Here is a 25,358-nt window from a genome sequence, read left to right on the forward strand (position 1 = left end):
TTCTATCCACGTGAGCGGTATCGTGACCGTTTCAGTTGTCTGGCAACCATTGCAGCAGAACGCAGACCTACTGGCTGTTTGTACGGCTCGTAGCCAGTTTCCCTGCTAAATTTCACGTTCTTTTGCCGAATTCTCTTCGGATTCTTACCTTTTTTGGATGAAATGGCACAAAACCGCTCAATAAAAAAAAAGAAAACAAGTGCCCCGTGCGCGATTCGAACTTGCGGCCTCCGGGCCAGTCCAACGCTACGGCCAGCCTTGTCGGACACGCTATCGAGTTCACTATCGACGTTTTTTTTCTTTATTTTCAGACAAACACCGCTGTTACAAACATAATACACAACAACAAAACAAACCCGTTACACTAAGACATAAAATCACGGTTCCACTCTAGGGTACAGTGCTGACTACTAAAATACAGTGTGTTGCGACGATAACTGGAACACTTTAAAATTTTTTCCTGGGCGATCCGCCGCTCTGTTCACGCTCAAACTTCACACAAAGGTCGCATTTTGTGGTCTATTTTGTTTGACACCGGGAACAACAACGGTAGTTACCTGTTTATTCTGAAAATAAATAAAAACGATTTTCGCCTATGGGAAAATGGCGGCGATTTGGACGTGCGAGCCCGAAAACCGGGTTTTCTGATCGTCTGTTAGCTCATTTCTAGGTGCATTTTCTGATCGTCTGCTGCACCATTTGGCTTCGTACGTGAATCCCAAACATGCGTTTCACTCTGCAGGTGGTTCCGTCGTTCCAACATCAACTTGCGCTGGCTCGCACGTCCAAATCAGCGGCCATTTTCCCATAGGCGAAAATCGTTTTTATTTATTTTCAGAATAAACAGGTAAGTACCGTTGTTGTTCCCGGTGTCAAACAAAATAGACCACAAAATGCGACCTTTGTGTGAAGTTTGAGCGCGAACAGAGGGGTGGATCGCTCAGGAAAAATTTTTAAAGTGTTCCAGTTATCGTCGCAACACCCTGTATTTTCATTTTTGTGAACTCCTCCATTTGTGACAACCAGTGACAAGCGCGCACGGCGAAAAACTGCTGTATAAAAGCCTTTTCGCATTTGTAACCCAAAGACTTTTGTGTTTTTATAAATTCTAATCAACCCACAGCTTTAACCGCCAACTTACTGTTGAACGCTTGTGCAGTGCGCCAAAGCGAAGAGTATACAATCAACGAAACAGCGTTAACAGCATTGGTTATTGCAGGAAACAGGAAATCAATCGTCCAACTGCGTGGTTGTGAGACTCGGCAATTCGGCGCTAGTATCGCTGCTTCTGGCTAGGTATTTTTGCGCTTGATGAGTAAATGATGGATGGGTTTTAGGTTCCGACTACTCGAAGTTCCTTCGATAAACGTGTTTATGTAATAAAGTCTCATTTTAAGCTTTCGGTTTTTTATCTCGTCATGTCAGAAGTTTCACGTTCGCGCAACTGACATCCCAAGCTAGTGAGACAGACGTCGGCAAACTTCTGCAAGAATATCGGCTAGCAAAACGACAGTTTAGACTCGTGTGAAACAGCGTAAACAGTTTACGAATACCCAGTTGAGATTAAACGTGGTTACTACTTCTGCTGTGCACTCGCCCGCGTTGTTGACTGAAAGTTCGACCATGTTAATCAGTCGTATCAGAGATCAGACGTCTCCCGTTCAGTTTCAGGGCGAGTTTCATCATGGCGCCGATGTTGTAGCTTTATCTGATCCTTTGCAACCCTGCTCTTTGCCGACATAATGTGCAGACGAGAGAGAACTATGATTGGCTTCTTACTGACTTACTCAAATGTCACTTCACGAGTTAAGGAGGAAAGCCTCGGAGAAACCGTAACTGCATTTGTTTTCCTATTAGCCGACATCAGGCGACGAAACGGGTATGCAATATTTGTTTATTAAGGCTCCACGGTTATAAGCGCACACACAACACAATTTTCTTGAAAATCTCTTCACGACCCCTTTAAAGAAGAAAGAATTTTCACCAGGTGACACCTCCATTCGCTTCACTCGTTTTAACACGTCATGAACTGAACCATTCCTGTACAGAGCTGTATGCAATGGCACAGGGAAGGCAACGTCACTTACATCCTTGTAAAATTTTTTCCAAGGTACATTTCCCAGATATTGCATCGAAATACAGGTTGCGAAATATCGGAATGACAATCCAAGTTTTTACAATATTTTCACGAAGCCAAGGACGACGCAGTTGTTTTGGAAAACAAACAGGTTTATTGGAGAGAACTTGTGCTCCCCTAACAACTCAAAAGAATACAGAGGCGGCGAGGCAGTGGTCAACAAAGTGACGTGCGTCGGCGAGCGTAGCAGATTCGAATAGCCCGGCGTCTGCACTGCAGGCTTTTTATCTTTTGGCGCGCGTGGTTCTCGCACCGTCGATTCCCATCGAGAACATTGTACATCCAAGAAGATTATTCCGGGCTGTTCACGTTAGATCGGAATGCTATCCCTATCATGACAGATAACACATGCGGCACAGAAAGAAACAATGGAACACGCGCTTCCCTTGGCGCAGAGATAACACAGACCGGCGCAGCCGGGCGGTAAAAGCAAAACTCAAATAAACTCAATGCATGGTTCGCTGCAATATCCATACACAACACCTTGCATGCAACTTGAAGAAACCACAAATTCTGGCAAAACACGCATTAACCGAAGTTGCATTACAGTGCGCAGAAAAGCGTCCTGTAGATCGCACAGAAACAAAAATCGGTTTACGAGCTGCCGCACAAACACGTGCGTCCGGATTCGCCGAAACAAATTCGTCTTACTGCTCCTCTCCCGAGTATATCCCCACCCAACAACATCAAGTACTCGATGTAGCTACTGGACGTACAAACGCGAGCAATGCAATACTTGCATCACAAACCAAGGTTTTGCCACAAAGAAAATATTACAAGTCGAAGCTCTGACGAGCACTGAAAGACCAGTTGCTTTCAATTTTCGCTTCCTCCCCCAGTGCTCGCACTTGCCCCCGGCAGTACGGCTCACTATACCGATAATATTCCAGTGGCGTTCCCAAGTACTTTACTGGTGTGGTGACCTACGTTACATTAGAAAACGTTGCTGCCGTTTACCGCCATTCACCGTGCCAAACCCCAGGCACTTTCCCCAATTAACCAGATTCCCTGTGACATCACCAAAATGCTTCGCTGTTTCCACGCCCAACAACAGGCTTTCTTTGTTCGAGCAAACAACTTAAATGTCACCTCCATAGGCGCGAAGTTTTACCTGTAGCTCATGCTGTTTAAATCCGTTAATTTTTTTCATTATAAGCGGTGCTGACGCACAGAGCTTCAATGTATACCGAAAACAAAAAAGGGCTGAAGGGGCAGCCCTGGCGAACCGAACGCTGAAACTCGGTGACCGGTCCCAATTTCTTATTCACTATCAACCGTGCAGTGCAGTTACGGTACGTTAGCACCACTCCCTATCTAATGAGAGAACCAATGTTTATGTGCTTTAAAACATAAAACAAGATCTGGGATAAGCAGTCAAAGGCTTTCTCCAGATCTAGCTGGAGAATAGCCACACCGGCGTGCATTGCATCAAAACCTTCCAGCACGCACTTCCCCTGTGGATGTTCGCAAATTAGTTATGACCCCTGACACCGCACGTCTGATATGCACTAACAATTTGATGGGCTACCACTCGTAACCTTTCACCCAGAACTTTCATACAATTTTTTCATGAACATTTGTTACCGAGATTGGTCCGTACACCTTAACGTCCTGCTATGAGTAACAAAAGCCTGACCAGTGCTAGTTGGTTCAACACACTCAATAACTTGAGGTCCTAAACTACCGGGAGCAGAAGAAACACGTAGACACAGATGAGGCGCCTCGTCTATGTCTACGCGTTTCTTCTGGTCCCCGGAGTTTAGGGCCTCAAGTTATTCAGTCAGTGCTGCTACGAAATCACGCGTAAATAGGTTTATGAACGCGCCTTATATCGTTCCCTACGACCTTCTTCGTTCAGATGGTTATGCCGTCTGGGAGAGAAAAAGCAAAGTAGTGCGTCATGATGCTAATGAGCGCCGACAGTCGGCGCCTCGATACCAGCTCCTAAGTGTAGGGGAGACACGCGTGAATTAGGTCCCCCTAGCAGCGTAAGCTGAGATGCCACTCCACCGCCTACTGCTTCCTGTTTGATGTAACAAAACTGTTGCATTAAACGGACCATGCAGAAAAAACAGAAGTTTGTTCATTCGAAAGATTGCCTCGTTAGAATAACACTGACACCACTTTACCCCTAAACTTCACCTAAAGAAGCTATATGATTAGAAAAAAATGGAATGGTCATGCTACCCAATTGCTCATTTCCTGCAACAGAACTTATATCATATGCACAGCTTTGCAATTTGCTGAGGGCGGAAAAGCAAACTCAAATTAGGCAGGGCTTATCAGCTTGCCGAGCGAGCTATATGCTCCGAAATGTAATGCATTGATTTTAAAGAATAAGAATGGTGGGGTAAACAGTGTAAGTTGCGAAAAAACTCCCACCTCCCCTCGCGGGAACCCCTGTGTAGATGCGACGCACAGGGGGTTCCCGTTGCAGCGTTGGACAGCGGAGGAATGGCGCTGGAACGATGGAGCGGAGCGGTGCAGGCACCGCGTTTTATAGCGGCGCCAGTGCGTCTGCCGCGGCTATGACGAAACACAATCCAACACAATCCACGTTAATCCAATCCAATCCAAATCCAATCTAATTCAATCCAATCCAAGCCAAGCCAAGCCAATCTAAACCAATCCAATCGAATCCAATTCAATGCTCCTCGCGAGAGAGCGTTCGCTATCGAAGAGGAGAGGGGGTGAGCGGCGGAGAGCGCAGCTGGCGCGGCGAGGAGAATGGGGGAGGGGCGGACACCGACGACGCCGGATGCAGGGACAAGGCGGGTGAATGAGATGCGGTCGCATCTAAAATACTGCTGTGGGTACTGCGCGGACTATGATTGTTTTATATGCGGAGCTGTCCGCCGCTTAGGAGTTTTCTGACACGATACTAGCGGATAAGCGTCAGTGACGTCGTCTTAAATGGCCTTCTTTGTCCAGCATACCACATGCTACACAAAACGATTACTTCCTAAAGTACCAAAGCAAACCAGGTGCTAATGCGGTCAAACACAAAGCAACTTCGGACAGCGGTCCGCGTCTGGAAATAAGAGCGCCATTTGGGGGGGGGGGGGGGGATGACGGTAAGAAAGGCTGGAGAGCCTAATAACGGACTGAAAGTTTATTTGGACACCCGCTCATTTGACTTCATGGAAGACGTCACTAAAACACTTAAGCGGGAAAATCAAAATTTAAACCCAAGTTCAATAATTTCTCAGTTAATACGGCATCGTTTGCGGCCCGATAAGCGCGGAGGGTACTGTAAAACACTAAATCTTTCAAATAAAACAACCTAGTAGTTTGTCTGCATGGCCCCTTCAAGAGCCGTTGTAAGGCAACGACGCCGACTGGCGAATGTCGCGCTCATGAATGCTTTGGTACGATGGCAGACACGCCAGCGGGAAGCAGGACGCACTCACGTATTCACGACCCAAGGTACGCTTATACAGGCAGCGTTGCACTGCCCCTCGCGTTCCACAAGCTGAGCTCATCGTAACGCAACCGCCTGCCGTACACGCGAAGGAGCGAAACCAAAGTGTTGGCACCTTTGCCGCAGCGACCCGCCAGAAGTACGTAGCTCGAAAAGCGCACCCATAAGATTGCTGCCTACCCGCAAATTATGCTCCCTTCGCTGCAGCGGACCGTGTGCTCACAAAACAATTCGCTGACGACCCGCTCGGTTTCATTGGCAGGGTGTCCGAGTGCCTGTGCTTTCAGTGGGATTTACGCAAGGGTACGACACATTCAATCCAGTGTATAACATTGATGCGTCTAACGGTGTCACACCGACGAAGTATAAATAGGTTCGTATCAATGCACAATAGACATTCAACTGCTCCTTTGAAGGCGCATTTCACTTTCGTGTTTTATCTGCTCCCGTGGAAGAGGAATAAGCCACATTTTTTAAAGATATTTTGGGCCTCCATTACAGTGGGATAGAGAACGCTTCGTTGGAACTGTAAATTCACTGTACCTTTTCCATAGGTCGGACTGTGAAGGTAACATTGTTGAGCACGTTTGGCAGAACACCGGGTCGATAGGAAGCCGAATAGTCTTCAAAGCGGAATCCGCCTTCGAAAGGCCAGTCCAACAGAAAAGTCTTCGATAATTTCTTTCGTTGTTCCTTTTCTTCATCGGTAACATCGGGCTAAAGGATGAAGAAAAAAGTGGCTCCAATGCACGCTGTGGAGGTGGTGGGAAAGCAAAGCTTTAAACGTCACCCACAACAATTTCCCACGTGACATCACTTTAATTCTCACACGTTGCTCTACAAAGAGTGAAACCAGAGATTCTGTCAGCCGTTACCTGGAATACGCGGGGCGGCGTCGTGAACGCAGCAGCAGCGCCGGTAACGTCCGGGCTAGAGCGGTGGACAGCGCCGCTGTAGCCCGGCCGTGAGCCGGGAGAAAAAAGGCAGGCTCCTCCACGTCCACTTCCGGTTCTCCCATTTGCTTTGAAGGTATTTATGATGCGGAGATTATTCTGTTCTGCGGATTCTACTAATAGGTACCCAGGCAATTCTACAACCCAGACGATAGTTCCCAACTGCCTTATCTCCAGCCTGCTTCTTGTGTTCTTTAGCATTGAACTCTCCCATAAATACGGTATACTGTGTCTTTGCATTACCCATTGCCAATTCCATATCTTCATAGAAGTGTTAAACTGTCTCGTCGTAATGGTTGGATGTAGACGCGTAACCCTGTACCACCGTGAATGTGTACCTCGTATTTAGCCTAACTACAAGACACGTAGTAACAGTTGTTAATTTTGGGGGGATGTCCTGGTAACACAAGAGGTGAAGCTGCTTTAAGCTGAGCACTCGGACCAAGGCTCACTTTTTAGCCAGGCGATTTGACAATTCAGAGCAAGCACGAATGGTAACGTAGCATTTGTCCGTTCAACATGTGCACCCCTTCAGCTTGTTAGTTAGGTTCCATCGACGAAAGAAATGTTTATCGACGCATCCAAGGCCTTTGGCTGGCTCAAGCCCTAACAAAGCCTACTGTCTGTGGGGATGCATCGTAAGTTTTGCCCTTTGCTGTCTCAGTTTTATGCTCTTTTAAGAAGGCCGTGCTCCCCGAAAGTTTCCGCATGCATTTACGTCACACGTAAGCATTGCTGTCTCGGCGTTCGTTTCTTAATTAACTTTTGGACCAGCTCCATTAATTCCATTCCACGATATCTGAGTTGTGATGTCTCGAATCGTGATGCGGGCATCTGCCCGCGGGACCTGTATGGCTTTTCACATTTTGGTTGCTATTAAGCAACTACTTCTGCGGCGAGTGGTACATTTGTGTGTACAACCCTCTATTCTACCGATACGGGCAAAGTTTCTTCCATACTTTAGGGTATCCTTAACTCCCCATTCATCATAGACGGTAAGTTGGCTGAGAGGGATTGATTGTGTACGGCGGCGTTTATCTGAAATGACTGTTTTTTGGTGTATTCGGGTCTAACCAGCTCAACTGAAGCCATCTACTGCCCCTCTGTATCCATACCCTTACACCTGAAATACCAGCGTCGCTACTTAAAGGAGATATGTCGCCGATGGGTCGTTCTACAGCTGTTCATCTTTCGGCGTTGCACTGTACCACTGTGTTACACATTAAAACTGTGTGCCGATGTTACGGTGACGTTGCATATCTCCGACCAGGGGTGCATTTGAATCCGCCTGCCACACGAGACAACAGAAGTAGGCTTCACAATATCGCTACACACTGGTAGCTGGCTTGAGACAAACAAATTGTCATTCACATGGTGGGAAGACGGCAAGTTATAGAGAGCGTTTTAGCAAAGCTGAAATCAGAGCAGTTACAATAAACTCTCTCCCATTGACTAAATTTCAGCGTGAGTTTGGTTATGTGTGTCTTATGGATTGAATGTCTTGTTTTCATAGGCGACTAAAATATGTAATTTTTTATGAATTCTTCAAATAGGTAGCGGCTGTAATAAAATTATTTTAAAAATAAAAATTTTCTCCCCTAGTAAAGACTGGTATGAACTGAAACAAAATTCTTCAAGGAAATCAAAATAGGAGCAGTTTCATGTACTCAACTACTTTGCTGGTCTGCTAATGGTTCCAGTGTTTAAACGTTGTCTTACCTCTGCAGGGAGCTTAGAATATTGGAGGCACCTTTCAAAGCTCACTACCATCTGTAGTATGGTGAAAAGCAGCACACACAGGTACATCATGGCCAGTGGAACCTGTAACGCAGCGAGACAGCCAGGTTAAGAACACTCAAACGAATTTAAGCCCTGGTCCTTGTGTAAAACACTGGTTCTTAAGAATGAGCAAGCCATGTTTACCTCATGAGGTTGCGGAAGTGATAGGGGAACCAACGGAAGCCATATCGACACTCGCCATCAACGGTGAAATCTTGGCTTTTCCGACTAGCCAGCAACAACACGGCCATTCTTGGCTAGCCTTGTTGGCGTGCATTGTTTGCTTTCTTACACAGCATTGGTCATGGGAAAAACGTCGAGTTTACATATGCTTCCCTTGAAGTGAAAGCCCGAAGACCACTTTTACGCAAGTCGCAGGAACGTTGCGCGGAATTGTCATCCACTCTGCGTACAAACTGCGGGGTAGCCTTTATCCTTGCGCGTTGCGCTTAGTAGACCCTTATCACTCATTTGCTATTTTACGTCTCGTACTAATGTTACATTGACGCTAATTTCACAGTTGCTCGCATATGTGCGATAAAAGCATTACCCACACATTGCCGGCCTTAAGGAATCACTGGCACAAATAAAATGTTTTGCTATTTCAGGGGCGTCTTTGGTGACACCCTTGTGTACGGATTCTTCTTGTACCAATAAACAAATCAAAAATTCTTCCGAAGCATAGGTTTGCGTGCTTACATTAGGAGCTCACGACTAGAGATTAACAAAAAATCTTATCTGCTACATCGCGATTGCGTTTGGTTCCCCGGAAGGAAGATTACTCGGAATTGCTCAGTAATTTGGAACAATTCGGAGTAAACTCCAGTTTACTCCCACACCCAGACCGGCGGCGCTACCCATGGAAGCTTTCTTGCAGCCGGAGCTTACCTCAGCATAAACCTATTCTAGTCACGTTTCGTAATTCTCACCTGTTACGAGCTACACGCCTGCCCAATTCTTGCTCCTCCTCTGGCAGAGTGTTTGGCAGCACCGAGGTAACGCACTTTGCTACTGCTTTGGCTACTCCTGTTCAATTGTTCCAGGACCGGGGCCCTCGCAGACAACTGACCACATGAACAATTCGCCCAACAAAAGGAAGACCCCCGTCGCGCCCCCCGCGCTACCATACCAGCGTGTGGAAGAGACCTCCCAAGTGGGCTCGTTCTGTAGGAGGAGATGTTGCTGCGTAGACTTTGGGCTGGAGTTACCTATCTCCTGAGGTAACACAGGCGTGGCCAGCACGATACCACGCCCCGTCTGCCGACAACTCCCTGTACTTGACGGCACCTAGCAAAGACGCTGACCCTAATCACTTTTTATGGCCAAACCCTGGCCTGGCTGCAGAGAGATCCCGACACCTTCCCGGCCCAGGCTAGCATCAGGGGAGACCTCTCGACCTCCTGCAAGGGCTGTGGGAATTCCACCACCGCTCCATTGTGGACTTCCTCCGGGAGACGGGTGCGAACTTGTTTGGTTAGGACGGTAAATTATGCCAAGGGGCAGGCTATCGCAATTTTTAAAAAATCACACACGATCCCTAATGGTCTACATATTTTGTCCGCAAATCTGTCCATTATGGCACCATTTTTGTCTGCGCCAAGGACGATGAAGTTCACTTTAAGGGCTAAATTTGTCATCTGCGGCTTTTGTCTTTATCAATACTCACAGCGGACGCCGAGCTCATGGCCAACCCAACGCTGCTGGGGTCCCACTCATCGACGAAGACAACGTTGAGCAAGAGCGCCGAGAGCACCACGGCGAAGCCGCACACTGAAGATAGAAAGCGCGTGAACTTGTAGGTGGCGCAGAAGGTCGAGAACCCACGTGTGTTCTCGTCCGCCAGGCGGCAGAAACGGTGGCATGCGTGTCGTACCACGCCGTACACACGCATGCTGGCCAGGCAGTCGAGCGTCTCCGTCACATGCGCGAGAAGCCGGGAGAGCACGGTGTTTTCAAACTGGCGCGCCCTGTACGACGTTTGGACGGCCAGTCTCTGCAAGGTTGAAAAGAAAAAAAAGTAACCTAAATAACGTCATTAAAACGATACCATTTCTTGGGCTACTTGCACACAATAATTTTGGCCTGTGTGTCTGTCTGTCCATTGATCCAGCCTACCGGCCAAAGCTAAGACAGACTATGAACAATACGTTTATATACCCACAGCCAAATCTAAACATCACGTCCGGTGGCAATATCATATTTCTCGACATTGTAGAGCTGAAACAAAATATCACGCATATTTGTGGCGAGATATTAATACATAGGTGATATTCGCAGAGTTTGTGTATTAAATTGCATGGATGGTTGATTTAATACGTCCATAAAAATACAAAAGTGGGAAACCGCTGCTTCCCGACCGTAATTTGAAGGAATAAAACGGCAACAGTAACGAAAGGTTCAACAAGTTGGGTTCCACGTTCCACTTGGGACCACGTGGAGTAGGGTGCTTGGATTCACGCTTGTATCCACCCTATGGCTGTGCTGGCATCGAAGCTCCCGCGTGGAGCATTGGAACACGGTAAATAGAAATTGACTTTATCAAACATCTATCGTGTTTATCTTGCGAGGAGCCATACGGCAGAGGAACAGCACTCGGCAGGGGCGCCAGACAACTAGAGTATTTGATCGACATTTGCAACGAAGTGAGCAGATACGGGGCCAAACATTTCTCTCGTGGGTCGGAGGGGATTTATTGTATTCTTAATGGCGGTTACAAGGGGAAGTTCAACCGACATTCTCGATTAGTAGACTAGCTGGCGAACCTTTTTGTGAGTCTCCAGAACACGGTGTAAGATATACTATTAGGTGTAGACGCAGCAGCCCAAAAATCTGTCAGAGTTGGTGGCGCCGTGGCGCCGCGCGTGGACCTTTGATTGAAAGGACATCTGTGGGCAGAACTCTTAACTAAGCTTTGAAGCGACCGAGGCTTCAAGTGACTTGAACAACGACTGCCCGAAGCCAGGTGGTTCGCAGGCACCAGCGGCATGCGTGCCTGCTCACCGTGTGAGCTCACACAACGCGATCTTAACGTGTAATTTATTGCATTGTTTAAACAGCTGCGAGATTTCGGGCGTCCACAGTTCATTCAGACGTGCGCGCCGCTCATCAGTACAATAGACACCGCCAGTGAGTTTGACATCATCGATTCGTCTCCGCTGCTTCGTGCATGGACTTACCCCAGTTGTGCAACGTCATTTACGACGAAGAAACATCAGCGTACTCGCCGCCAGTTTAATCCATTTCACAAACTGCCTACTTTACTTGTATGTCGGGGCGTTGTTCCGGCAGCAGACGCTTTCTTTTGCCGCTGCGTGTACGGAGTAGCTTGGGGGGCTGTAGCCAACGGTAAAAGTCGACTGCACTGCATCGTTTGCTTGCGCGCACCTCTTCGATATTCAGTAGTACATCCCCTCAAAGCACGAAAAAGAACGCTTTCGCGCAACCGCACTCCAAGAAAAATGCTGACCGCAAGTAGCATCATTTTCTGCTGGGGATGGCTGCAGAGCACGCACTCATTTGTTTAGGATCGCAGGTAACGATAATTACAGTCACGTTTTCTTGCCTTAGTTGCAGTACATACTCAATAAAACATTTGCACCGCATTTTTTTCTGTGCGCAAGCATAAAAAGCGCAGCATAAAATCGCATTTGTGTGAGCTCTCAACGGCTACCGCGGCACACATTCCCTTCGGTTTAGTGTTTTAAACCTTCTTTTGATTGTCACCGACTTAAAACACATGCTTAGAACACGTTGAAACACTTGGGCGAGCGCAAAGGCTTTCGCACGGCTTTTTTCAAATTATCGTCTGCACCCCCGGCTGGCTAAGCCAGCCAAGCTATAGAGTTTCATACAGCCAAGCTGCGGCGAGCAGAAATCGGGCAGACGACCGGTTACGGAAGCTGCCGAGAAGGCTCGACAAGGAGCCGAAGGGATCCGAACACCTCCGAGTGGGCGGCGCTCTGGCAGCTTCTTTTCTCTGCCGCTGGAGGGCGCTTCAATCAACGGTCTCAGCGGCGCCAGTTTGGCGACTTTATCAAAACGAAGAGCACACGTTTGTTTTGTAAGCTGTGTCCTCACCTAATAATATATCTTACACCGTGCTCCAGAAGCACTGGGAACTGGCGGCACACATCATTACGGCACTGAGAAGCTGCCTGGATCCAGGTGGCTTATTCGAAGCCACCACACCGTGTTTAATGGATTTATCATCTACTTCGCGGTACTTTAGAGCGTTAGCTGAATTAGCTCAATAGGCGGAACATTACAATAACGTCATAAGCCTATCACGGACGTCGCAACAACTTACTAATTAGGTCAACCTGCTTAGCAATAAATTTTACTGCTGTCGGAAACGTCAAGACGCTGACTTTTCCCTGCGTTATAGTTATGTAAACCATTCGGTTCTTCCAAAAAAACGCTTCTCAGACCACACGCTGTAGAAACGAGGGTTTGCTCTCACGACTTTACGATGCATTGCTTTATTTCATATACGCGAAGCGCCGGGATTATGTAGCGAGATAAAGTGCACTTTTACGCATGTTTTGGGTATAGAATGACGTTTACACTGCCCCAAAAAAACTGCTCACGTTAGTACAGCTCACCCTTGGAAAAAAACTCGTTTTACAAGCATTCCGAAATGCGAAGTACAATCCTCTGGAGCAACCATATTATTCAATCCCAAAAAAACTGGTAAACCACCTTAACTAGTGGCCTACTCACCGGCAATCTTACTCTGTCTGATGAACTCGGGGTTCGGTGGTGGGAACCACGAGACGTGTACGCAAGATCAATGACGACAGAGGCTACAACACGAAGGTGAAGCGTAGATGCAATATATTGCAGAGAGCGGGAAAGCTGTGATGCGCAGAACGGGATAAAAAAAAACCAAAATAGAGAAATAAAAGAATGAAACACAAAGGGAGAGGAAAGCGTGAATAAGTCCTTCCCTGTCGCACTTCGCTGGCGATTCGTGAGAGAAAGCACATGCGTGAAGAAAACCACAACAGTCTCACTGATGCAGTCCGTTATGACACGGTCGCGAGTGGCTCGGTGGTTCCACGCTGACCGGAACGGAAGCGAAGCCACCAGGCGCAGAGAAAACGTCAGGAGAAGGATCCCGGCGCTGTTGCCCGGTGCAGTAACGGATACGTCTGGTGACCAGGAGGTACCTGGCGATGTCCCGGCGTGGTCACACGGGCGCCGTCGATGGGTGTATTCGCAGCTGATGCAGGCGCACCCCGAACGCTCGTCCGCCCAAGAGCCCGGTCGCGTTCGTCCTCCTCTTCCTCTTCTCTGGAGGCGCATACCCATTAGCGAGTGATTGCCCTCATCTCCTTTCTCTACTGTCTTTTCTGCGCCGGTTTCCTTCCTGGAGCTCATCACACTCTGAATTTCGCCGATGCGCTAGATACGCCGGAAGAGGTGCCTCAGTTAGGTTGTGTTATGGTCGTTCGCATTATTCCGCAATTACCGGCATTCCTTCGACCTCATTTTCTGTGCTTTAGAGTAAATGCGTTGTTGGGCCAGAACCCGTGTTACAGTTCGATACTGCGCGCAATACACCAATGCTTACATGGAAGTTTAAGGCTGAGAAAGCTCTCTTATTATAACTAGTGCGTGTTGCTGGCACTCATTGTCATAATCGGAAGACAATGGCTTATGAGGAGTAGATTACCGCACAGGCCTAACCACTGGCTTCGTATTTTTGTGTTACGCTTACCATTTTGTAGAAACAAATTACACAACCGGTTCCTCCAGGCTTGCTTCACGCGTAAGAATAACCTAAACAGTTCTTCGTTTTCAGCTGTTGTCTGCGAATGAATCCAACTTGTGTCCACCAGTCGCTCTCATGCATTGCACTCTACCGACATCTATTGCAGCATGGCATTTTGCTGTTGTATTTGCCTCAAATGTTTTGAATACACGGTATGTGGTGCTTGCTGTTTGGTACCTACACGAGCTGCACGAATGAGACGATGAATGATATCTCAATAGCAACCTGCAATGAATAAAATTCTTTTCCATTAATAATACTACGCAGACAACATTTTTAGGCCATCCTCTTTGTTTCTCTCACCCCAAAGAAGGCTTCAGGGCTGAAATGTTCAAAGTGCTACTCTGTAACCAATGCGGAACACTTGAAACAATAGTTTTCTGTGCTGCACAGGCCACTTGCAACTGCACAGGCATGTGTAAAAGCGCAAAGCCTATTTATTCAAACCATAAAAGTGTCCCTCACAGCAATTCTGCATTCTACGACTGGCGAGTGTGTGCTATTGATGGCGTGCAGCAATATTTGCGCCTGTCATCTCTAGGAAAGGCTGACCTGCCTTTATATATTTTCCAGCGGAGCTCGAAATAACCGACTTGAGCCTGCAATGGGTGTATGCTAGAAGAATACAGTAAGCCCCCCTTAAGGAGCTGTCATGGTGATTGTAATAATAATCGAATTTACGTTCACAGGTTCATGCTTGATTATGCGGGCAGTTCTATGGGTGATGGGCGCAGGCCATGAGGAATTTGCGTCGCCATTGATGGGCTGGTTAGGCGGGCACGCACTCGTGAGCGTAATCTTGAGCGCGGTCGCATGGACAGGCCACGGGTGATTCGTTCGACTAGGGAGCTGTATGCTAAAAGCTACTCAGTAAAGCCGACCTTCAGAAACTCTGATGGTCATGATGACTAGAATTCACAATCACAGGTCTATGGGTAGTCCACAGGTGACTCGTTCAGCCGAATAGCAGGCGATTGTGCGGGCACGCATTCGTAAGCGTAAATGTGATCGTGCTAGAGAGCGTGATGCCTACCCACAGATCCGTCAGGCGGCAGTCGCCGCCAACAAGGGATGAGGGCATGCCATGGACGAACAAACGCCTGCGAAAGCGCGTGAGCGTGGTCGTGAGTGTCCTGCTCATCTCGAGTTTATATAAATAGACATGCCAGACTTGGACACTTGAGACTACGGAGACTTGGAGTACCTGTTTAGTGAAAACGCAACCTCGTCTATATACTGCTGCTTGAAAACGATGACGATGAACATGCGAAGGAACATCAACAACGACAACAACATAAGGGATGAAGAATATGGTGAACTCCTTGCATGTACGATGATGATGACGATTAGTTGCGAGGCATAATTGTCCAGTACATAAGAAGTTTGGAAACCACAATGATGCTGGCGCGCGCAAGAAGCAGCAACAATTATACGCCTCGAGCGCGGCCTGTAGGGGCGCCACTGAAATCCTCCTAGCGGCCCGTTTCGAAAGCAGCCGCGGGAGTCCGCGTCCCGCTCCCCACTGTCGCCGCTGCTTTTGCGGTGCGTTCACGACCGAGATTTACCGTTTGCGGGTGTTTGAAATCCATGTTTATGTGGAGCAGTCACTCTGTTCGCAAATGGGGTGTGTTTACGGGAGTTTAAATGTTTTTGACGCGATTTAGTGTGGCATATTCGGTCTGCATAAGCGCCAGGTGTGTGTAACAGGCCAGCGTCACGAAACCGGCGTATGATGGAGCCGATTGTAGTTACACTGCCCCAAAATTTACTAACAGTTTCTCCGTAACCACCGGTTCCTCAGATGTTCATGCTGCGGCTATACACTACGATGTATATCAGTTTTGTGCGCTTACATAATCACCGGAGCACTTATACCTGACAGCACGCCAGTTACGTTTGCAATATCATACCTCAGATATTGATCACCACCATTTACAAGCCAGTCTGTGTTAATTTCGGAAATATTCAACAAAAGTACGATGGACAATGTATGAGTATTCTCGGGGCTCAGCAGACGCCAGAGTCGTCTTGTGGTGAGGTGAGCGCCTGCAAGCATTAATCTTCTATGTCCTCTTCGAGCAGCGCGGAGACGGGCTTAGAATATAATGCGCGTCCGCGACTAAATGCTTTTTCGAAATATCGTCATATGGCACAGGGAGCCTGCAGAATAAAGCGGAAACTGAAATCAGAGGGCCTTATCACATGCCACACTCTTCCAACGACAGCTTTCATCGCTTGTTGATCTGCCTACCCTGTATACTTCCAAAAATGTGTCGTACGATCAGCTGTTTGGTGAAGTCGAAAAACAAAAGGAAAGTGAACGCGACATTTGTGTGTGTGATTACTAAAACGTTCATTGCTTGATTCCACTTCGCATTTCTACACAGCGTCCCCCTCCCTTCCCCCCACCAATGTCTCGCGAAATAGCAGTGCATTTCGCGTATAGTTGGTCCGGTGAACCCTACCTGGCTTCAGTTTCGACGAATGTCTTTAGCATGTCAGAAGCTGCACTGTTTTTTTTTCCATTTCCGTTTGATATATTATGTTTCTTCCGCACTTGCAGAGCATTTATTTTTCCCTGGTTTCATTAACTCGCATTGGTTCTTGCTATAAGGCGTGTGGGGCCAAATATATAACGACGCACATGTTTGGAATATACTTAAAATTTTCGCGTGGTTTATATTCTTATAAAAGGCATAAGCTATTGTCTGGGATTGGGTAATCACATCCACGAAACATATTTTTCTGCGACGTATATATTCGAAACGAAGCCGCATTCGTTGTCCAAGCTGCGAAATGAAGCCAACCTTCCTGTGCCAGTATCAGGTAGAATTCATTTGAGTTTGACGCATTTGTAGGTGGCAGTGGTGATATGCTGCTACTGTCGCCGACGCCCGGAAGAGCGGCAGCGAAGCGCGCAGAACCGCGTTCCAGGGTAGCTCTTGCAGGCGATCGCGTACTCTACGAAGAATCAGCTGCTTTTTAAGTGACATAAACGTACTCTTTGCTTATAGACGTCACCATAATAAGTTACTTAAGGCGCGGAAAGGCGAAAAGAAGCAAAACAGAACCAAAACAGTGCACGAACCCCTATATGCCACGCAGCGCAAATCCCGTCAACGCCGTGGAGAAGCGGCGGCAGGCGGAGCAGCGATCGCGAAGCTCGAGGCGTATACAAGAACAGTAGAACCTAGATTATACGACTTCCACAGGACTGTTGTAGAATGCTGGCCTCGTAAACTGAGAAAACATGTACTCCTTACATACAGTTTACACGACGGACTTGAAAAAAAAAAAAACTTTAATACGAACTCCCAAATAATGCTTTGCAGGGCTTTGAAATCCAAATCACCTAAAAAGTAAATGCGGCAGCAATATGCACTGCAGGTGCCAATCACGCTGTATTAAACCGAACATTCTACCGCAGTCCACTGTCGCGCTGCCAGCCATCCAGAGCTAACCATGGCACACACGATCACGACATACCTACACGTGTGGAACTGTTTCGAAGGACAGGACTCTAGTCGGTCGCGCGATCCGCGTACTCGTCGGATAACGTGGCTCAGGCATGAAATTGCGGCGGAAAACACAGCTTTTTATTGCGTTGCTTCTTCGGGGACTTTGCGGGGCCTTGAATAGTCCGTCGTATTACCCGATTTAAGGCAAAACCTGAGGACATAAAACAGGGTTCCCACTGCACTCATAACGTACGTTGGACGCAGCTGAGCAACAGTTGTCGCTGGGCATTGTGTGTTTACGGTCAAACCTCGCGTGTTTTGCGTTATCCTTAACCAAAGGAACGTTTGATTTATTGGTAAGTTTATGTTGTAGGTCTAGTATTTACGACTGCAATAAAACAAGTTTGGGCGCTATGTGCCCTTATCATCATGATTATTGTCACAGACACAGCCACTGTCTATTGATTTCTAAATATTCGGTAAAGCAGCTAGCTCTGTCCCAGTTGTCAAGTTCTTCGTCTTTGTCTTCATTCCGACAGTCTGGAAGCGAGAATGGTGCACTGGGGCGCTTTTTGTACAAAAAATATTGTTGGCTAGAAGGGACACCACAGAGATAAGAAATCACGATGACCGTCAGCGGGCGTACTATGAAGGACCGGAGTTAGCATTGCGGCAGTAAAAATAGTATGTGGTTATTGCTCCGTTGTGCGATTTGAGGCTATTATGGTAAAAGGCCGAAAAACAATCCTACTCTGAATAACTGACCGTCTTCCTACCGTTCGTTAGAATGGAGAGAGTGCTTAGCGGCTTTCAGTGCCCGGGCACCAGGGCAGTGCCCTCGAGAAGGCGTGCTCTGTGATTAACATCGGGTGCCTGTGATTTTAATTGGCATCGCACTGTTTATAAGGCAATAGCCCGGGAGTTTTTCTACTTCAAACTGTGAGGCCTACAAAACCACCCTCCCCAAATGTGTGTGGTTGTCGAGAGCCACTAAGACATTGTTTCAAGTAGGTTACAAAAATTAGAGTGGCACAAGCGGTCTTACTTAGGCACTTACCAGACCGAAGACGATGACAGCGGCTGCTCCAGCAGCTGCTGCCACCACTTGCGGCGACTGAGTGGCGATGACTGCAATCTTGGCGGTGGTGTACAGGACGCTCTGTACACTCTGCTTTCCCGTCAGAAAGGTGCGCGAGTCGACTAAGTCCATATCAGCAGAGAAGCGGCTCAAGATGCGACCTCGTGGTGAGTCGTCAAACAGCGACACGGGGCTCCGCAAGACGTGAGCCAACATTTCGTCGTGCAGTGACTGAGAAAGCCTCCTGCTGCTCATGGCTACAAGCACGCCCCCAGCGATGCGAAAAATCACTGTAAAAAGATTACAGACAAAACAGGTGATGGCACTTGTGAATTGCTTTGCCAGCAAATCCTTGCAGTTGTGTAAGTAAAAACTGTTTATAGAATATGCCACCTACAAGGAATTAATGCCCTTAAAATTGCTATTAGAGTTAGATTGACAGTGACCTTTTACTTTGCGTTTCTGTAGCCATATCTGGAAACACGTTGACAATTCAGCCTTCCTCCAGGAAGTCGTCGACTGCAAGAATGGAAAGACCAATAACGCTTTCTACTGATCAGGCCTTTAGGATAGGACGGGCATGAGCAATGCAGCATTTGTAGAATGGAGCACAAAGGTTTTTCCTGTCCTCTGCCAACTGACCGTAAGAGTAGGAGACTGCCTCTTTTATATTTTAACATTGAATAACATGTAGTCCTGCCTAGCAACCAGCTCGACCACATAATCGTGGCCTACCACAAGTATGAGTAAATTCAATGTACGCTCCAAGCTGGCTCCCACTAAAAAAGGAGCCCGTGCAGACGAAAACCGGACAAGAGTAAGGACGACCCAAGCGCATGTGTCGTCCTTACTCTTCTTGTCTCGCTTTCGTCCGCGCTGACCATCATGAACGCACTCCAACTCGCCTAATTTGTTACCTTATGAGAAAAGGAGAACTCTACACCATCCTCAGCACAAACTATGCCCTTATCTCGCAATATACCCACCCCATTCCCCAGCCATATTTGGTCGCTTACAGACTCTCGCCAGGCACTTCGAAAGTTCCTAGGACCTTCGCCAGAAAGTGGCTCCACCCAGAGTAATATGTACTTCCTTACTCTACTCATCGGCAGCATTCAGTGTTTGCAGTCCTTGGCCGCTTACTCTGGCGCTGCTCCATCCTTCCACAAACAAATGCAGAATTCTGGTACACGCAAGCAGGCTTCAACATTCGGAAATATACTCATCAGCGCCCTCACACTTGGGCCGACCAAAGTCCTTAATTTAGTGTAAAATAGGTTCCATTCAAGGTGCTGTTACTCTAACAACTCGGGCATACAACTTTCGCCAAGCACATAAATGTTAAAATAAAGAATAGCAAACTACACATAAGTAAAGGGGTAGTGTACGCCAAAAATATAACAACCATTTGCAGATTTAGCTAAAGCGTTTCTGGTGATGTGGAAAAATTCATCTTGAACAATTCATAAATTTACAATCCACGCATACTGGTTTATGCTTGGAGCTGCCAGACATCGGTTTATATATTTTAGGGTAATTCCAGGCATTATTGGGCGTGTTACGTTTAGAATAAAATAAAATATAAACAGTCCATCCTTACTTCTCGCAGAAAACACTTTCTGGCCAAAGTAAGGCTGTATTAAGAACATACTACACCAAGAGAGCGAAATACTGGGCAAGTTGGGTCGTACTCGTTCTGTTTTGCTGCTTCGTTTTATGCCTAGTGCACCAAGTTGACCTAAACGCCCGTTTCATTTTGGCTTTTGCACCTAACAGTTCCTGCAATCTAAATCACAGAGATTATATACCTACCATCAGCGAGGCACAGGGAGACCAGCAAATCCACCCAGTAAGCCTGGCTGACGTTCTGCCCTTCAGTATTGCCCGAGTACAAGTCTGTCCACGTCTTGATGCACAGCTGCTCCAATGTCAGGGCCACGGCACCCAAAAAGAAGCTGATGAGAGCCACAATGCCGGGCCACCCGGAATATCTGATGAGTGCCCGCAGAATGCTGCAAGCTGTCTGCGTAGACACACAAAAATGCCCATGTCAACACGTTATGTACGGCGAGATTTCCAGTTCGTCCGTTACTGCAAAGCAGTGTTGTGGAACTTAAAATTTGGCTACTTCTTTGTAGGCTATGCGTAACACCTTTAGAGACAGACCTGCCAATACGCTGAAAAAGCAATACAAACTTATATACGAACCTGGAATGAACACAAAAGCTGATAACATGCGCAAAAAAAGCCTCAAAGATAAGGATTGTTGAATTTTTTAAGCTTGCTAGCAGTAATCCGTAACACGGCTTTAGTAAATTTTTTTTTATTTTGACAACATGTAAGAGGGAATCCGCTACGGAGCTTGCGCTATTTTCTAAGCTGCTATGAATAAAGCAGACAACCGGAAGGCCGAGATTACGTCAGGTGCGTGGAAAACACCGCTGCTGAAAAGCAAATCATTGCGCTGTTAGAACGGCATATCCACCCCTAGACCCAAATAGTGCTATCTAATGAAATGCGGGACGGATAAATTTTGACCACATTCAATGTTGCGACAGAAGAATTCTTGCTGTTCTCTTTACAAGATTGGTTTTCTGCACCCTATGTATCCGAAAGTAGGCGTTCTTGCCCGTTTTTTTCATTAGTACAAACTAAATACTTTTTTATAAGTGGAGCTAGTGTAGGTACAGCCATAGAGTTTCATACCAATAGTAGCGCCGTGTTTAATTCTACTGTAGGTCGTGCGTCACGCAGCGGCCGGAGCGCAATCCCCGAAGCGCGCTCCAGGACCCACCGGTAGAAGGCGCAGCGTTCTCTCAGAAACGGGTTGATCTCTCTCTTCCGCTAGGGCCAGCATACGAGATTGGTCCTGAGACCGCTGACGTTTAGCTGCCAATTGCTTGGCAAGAACCGCAGGATTTGCGGGACGACGGCGTTACCGTGCTCGAGCTGGCGCACTTTGACGTTCGAGCCAAAACAAGAGAACCACAGCTATGCTGTTTCACCAGATTTTCGACTCGGTGGAAATGGGTTTATTTTTTGAGGACATTCGTCAGATTCCAAATTTTGCCTACGTGGTAACGAACTCACTTCATTCGACTTCTGCTCCTCTTCCCCAGCCACGCGTCTCCCGCCATCTTTTTCTTCAATGCCTTTTGTGTGTAGCCTGAAATAAGGACCACAATCTTTTTAGACATGCTCACTTCTCCCCCGCCGCGTTCCAGCAATTTTCCTTAACTTGATACTTAGTGTACCTTTTTAGCGACCGTACGTGAAAGGAACTATAAATAGTACAGCGATAGTGAGAAAATACATCAGTTATCATCATGTTGGTACCTCAGGAAAATATAATGGCAAATACCTAAGGAACCCTTTACTGTAGGGAACCACCTGTTGTGGGATATGTTTACAGCACGACCAAGTAAAGTAGGTCGTGGTTTATAGCCTCAAGCTCAAAATATTAGTGAACCGAGAAGAACTTGTTTTTCGTGAATGCAATGGAGATGTTTTAAATACAATTGTTGCAAGAAGCGCAATTAAAACCCTTTGGGCCGAAGGTAGTGTGAAAGAGAAGCAACACGCATAACCGTTGCTGGCGTAAAAAGCTTCGCGTTTATTTCTGTGGTTCATTAACGTGATTACGTATATCGCTCGCAAGCGATCTTCCCCCTGAAAAGCCTGCTGACTGAGTGTTTCAACAGCACTAAGCCTCCGTGATATTTTTGCCTTGGAAGGGCGTGGTTTTTTGTGATGTAGGAGAAATCGTTTTCCTGGCAACCCGTTTGACAAATGCCAACCCGCGTTAAAAATGGCAACCCGTGTTACAAAGCATCGCCTCCGCAAGTTCCGCAACCCGCAGTAATGCTTCCCGTTGTTTAAATAAACAACGAGTTATAGTTTCGTGGTGCCGCTGGGCGCCTACGCGTCTTTATTGAGGGCTGTATCAAACACGTGACTAACAGATGCGGGCGGTGGGACGAACCACGTTTGTCGCTTTCGTTTTTTCCACTACTAAAAGCACCTGCTAACCTCCTTTGCGACGACAATTAGAGAGATAACCGCTTTTAGAGGCTCGCTTTAATTACCCAAATGGTTTTGGATAATCAATTTGGAAAATTGCGCAACCAGTAACAGCTACCAGTGACGCAGTTAATGCATCCATAAAAAACTACTTTGTTGATAAATAGCTCTTGAGATCGGCTGAGGGGGAGGGGAGCGGAACTTTGGAATCTCTGGAGGTGAAGAAACTGGAGGTAGCGTCGTACACGCGCTCATATTATCCATTAATTTCAGACACTTGCTGAGCTTAAGACGGGCATTTACACCACTGCCGCCTGCACATGTACCTTTTGTCACACCATGGCTGAAGCAAGCATGGAACATCTTGTTCTGCACTGCACCTCTTTCGGTCTTCATATACTGAACTATAGTGTGTTTCAACACTGAGATATAGAACCATTCCATAGGCCCATCCCCGGAAATCCTCAACACCTGGTGACCTTCGCCCAGTTCACATTGCCAGCAGCCTGCCGAGCGGGATTTAGTGGGCGTCTACCTTCCTCCCTATTCCCCATCTTTCCGCACCAGTGACCTTCGGTACCCGCCTTCCTAATAAAATAATTTATCATCATCATCAAAAAAGTAACAGTATTACAGGTACAGCTACCGAATTTCTAAAAGTAACTTGTTACAAAAGGAGTTACTATGAAAAAGCAACGTCGCCAGTTTCCCGTTACCGTATAAAACTGAGTAATATGTTACAAACCAAATCATAGGGTTTATTTAAAGGAAACGTACAAAAGCATGCCAGTAGTCAACATTGTACGTGGTAAAACCCTGGATGAAGGGAACTAGAAGGGCGGCACACTCAAGGCCAACTCCAACAATCGTTGTGCACGCCTGAGTTTGTGGCAGCAACTTTTTGTTGATACGCCCTTGGTGTAATATAAGTGCCCTTTCTCGATGGGCCCCTTGGCGGTGGTCTTTCTTCACAAGGGCAGGCTAGCTTCCTCATCGGCGGACGTATAATTACCAGTTTCGTTTCTTTTTCACACTCGACTCAAGATGAATGAAAAGTTTCAAGAAATACCCTTAAAGACCAACGTCCCACCTCGGTCTTCTAAAAGAATGAAATCTTCCTTAGGCACCTACTCCAAAAAAATGCGTGGTCAGCTGTACAGTGAAAAGATGAAAGGTGGAGGTGATCTGAAAAAGAAGTTCGAAAGAATGAAAAGGGCAAACTGCACGTCGCCGTTTAATTAGTGTTGCCGCCGGATATTTTCTTAATAAGAAAGTAAGTAACTGTAACGGCATTTCTTGTTAAAGTTACTGTGTCAAAAGTAACCGTGCTGCAGTTAGAACTTCCTCTAACCCAAAAGTAGGTAATTACTGTTACAAGTTGCTGAATACAGTAAGCAGTTACCGGTAACGCATTATTATTATATATTTGCTGCCCAAGGCTGGTTTTGGCCACTAAACTTTCCACAGTAGTCATGGACTGCTTATTACCCAGCTACGTATCGTTGCATATGTTCGTGCCCGGCCCAAACGCGGAAGGCAGACCTATTTAAAGCGCGTATGGAATCCTAACCATACTTACCAAGGCAAATTTGTACCTTCTATCGTGGTAAACCGGTGATCCTGCTCCATTCACTGGGACGTGTATCCGAGACTGTACCATTACAAAAATTCCATTCCAATAAATTAATCAAGGAAGCTTAGAAAATTGCAATACTTCTGCCATCCCCCATGTATCGCATATTCTAATACAAAAAATTGCTTCTTTGCACCATTTAGGCTTTGACGGTACGCGTAGTGATTTCTCACAACTGGACGTGCACCTGGCCACGGGAAGGGGAACGTACCTTCCTTCGTCACCTCCCTTTTTAACAGCGGAGCAGTGTAACCCGGCTGTAAGCTGTCTCATGCGAATATAATCCTCCAGTTGGAAAGAAGAAAAAAACGCGTACCATTGTGGGTATCAAACCAGAATCCCTCGCGTTATGAAACCGGAGCCTGTACGATCGAGCTATCATCGCATCCCGTGCGCCCAGCATTAAAAGTCGGTTCTCCGCCGAAGGGGAAAAGACCACCGGCTCTGCTGTTTCTCCAGCCTTGCCCGACTAAAGCAAGCTGCGCTAATTTTCATACCGAAGGGCCGAACGATATGATTCTTGAAACGCAGCCTGCCGCACCCCGTCATTCCTCCCCAAACCCGTCGTGCCGAACAGCGTAAGCCGAAAAACAAGTGGAAATGTTTTCAAGAAGCAAAAGCCAAAGCCGGGAGTAGCTGGAATCACCCACCATGAAAGCGGCACTAACGAACGTCCTGTCTCGCCTATACGGTCTACTACGCGCTCCGGAAAGATGATTCTGCAATCTCTAAGCATTTTATCTCGTGGAATGCAGTCAGAAATAGCTGGTGGTTTCGAGTAGAGCTTCAGTGATATCCCGCCAAGGAGGCCCCTGGTTTTCCTCAAAGGGAGTGCCGATCTCTGTAGTGCTTATTGCGCAGTTTGGATGGCGACTAATCTAAACATGCAATGAGTGAGCTACAGTGTACCAGTATTACAGAGCGTGTACTTTGATCACAGGCTGTCAAGAGTTCTTCTCGGCAACCATAGGGACCTTACCGGGAAATAAACGGGCAAAACCAACACATTTTCGTCCTCTGGATCACCCAATGTTTTTCGTTTCTAGCCTGCCTCCGGAACCCGATATCAAGCGCCACCATGGCAAGAAAGATTTCGCATACACACG

General features: G+C 47.1%; 1 protein-coding gene across 2 annotated transcripts in view; it reads right to left on the reverse strand.

The window, feature by feature from the left end:
• The window catches only part of LOC144158663 (multidrug resistance-associated protein 1-like), a 114,824-nt gene that overhangs the window by 19,045 nt on the left and 70,421 nt on the right, over positions 1 to 25,358 (reverse strand). For both annotated transcript variants that reach the window (XM_077689697.1, XM_077689696.1), the window contains 6 exons: positions 21,690 to 21,765; positions 20,412 to 20,622; positions 18,579 to 18,889; positions 9,957 to 10,283; positions 8,231 to 8,332; positions 6,102 to 6,275 (listed from right to left, as the gene is read on the reverse strand). In XM_077689697.1, coding sequence (XP_077545823.1) covers positions 6,102 to 6,275; positions 8,231 to 8,332; positions 9,957 to 10,283; positions 18,579 to 18,889; positions 20,412 to 20,622; positions 21,690 to 21,765 — 1,201 coding nt within the window. The remainder of the gene's footprint in view (positions 1 to 6,101; positions 6,276 to 8,230; positions 8,333 to 9,956; positions 10,284 to 18,578; positions 18,890 to 20,411; positions 20,623 to 21,689; positions 21,766 to 25,358) is intronic.

This window comes from Haemaphysalis longicornis, unplaced genomic scaffold (genome assembly GCF_048455015.1).
Source record: "Haemaphysalis longicornis isolate Haplotype H1 unplaced genomic scaffold, Haemaphysalis longicornis Haplotype H1 scaffold_10, whole genome shotgun sequence".
In the NCBI taxonomy this organism is placed as follows: domain Eukaryota; kingdom Metazoa; phylum Arthropoda; class Arachnida; order Ixodida; family Ixodidae; genus Haemaphysalis; species Haemaphysalis longicornis.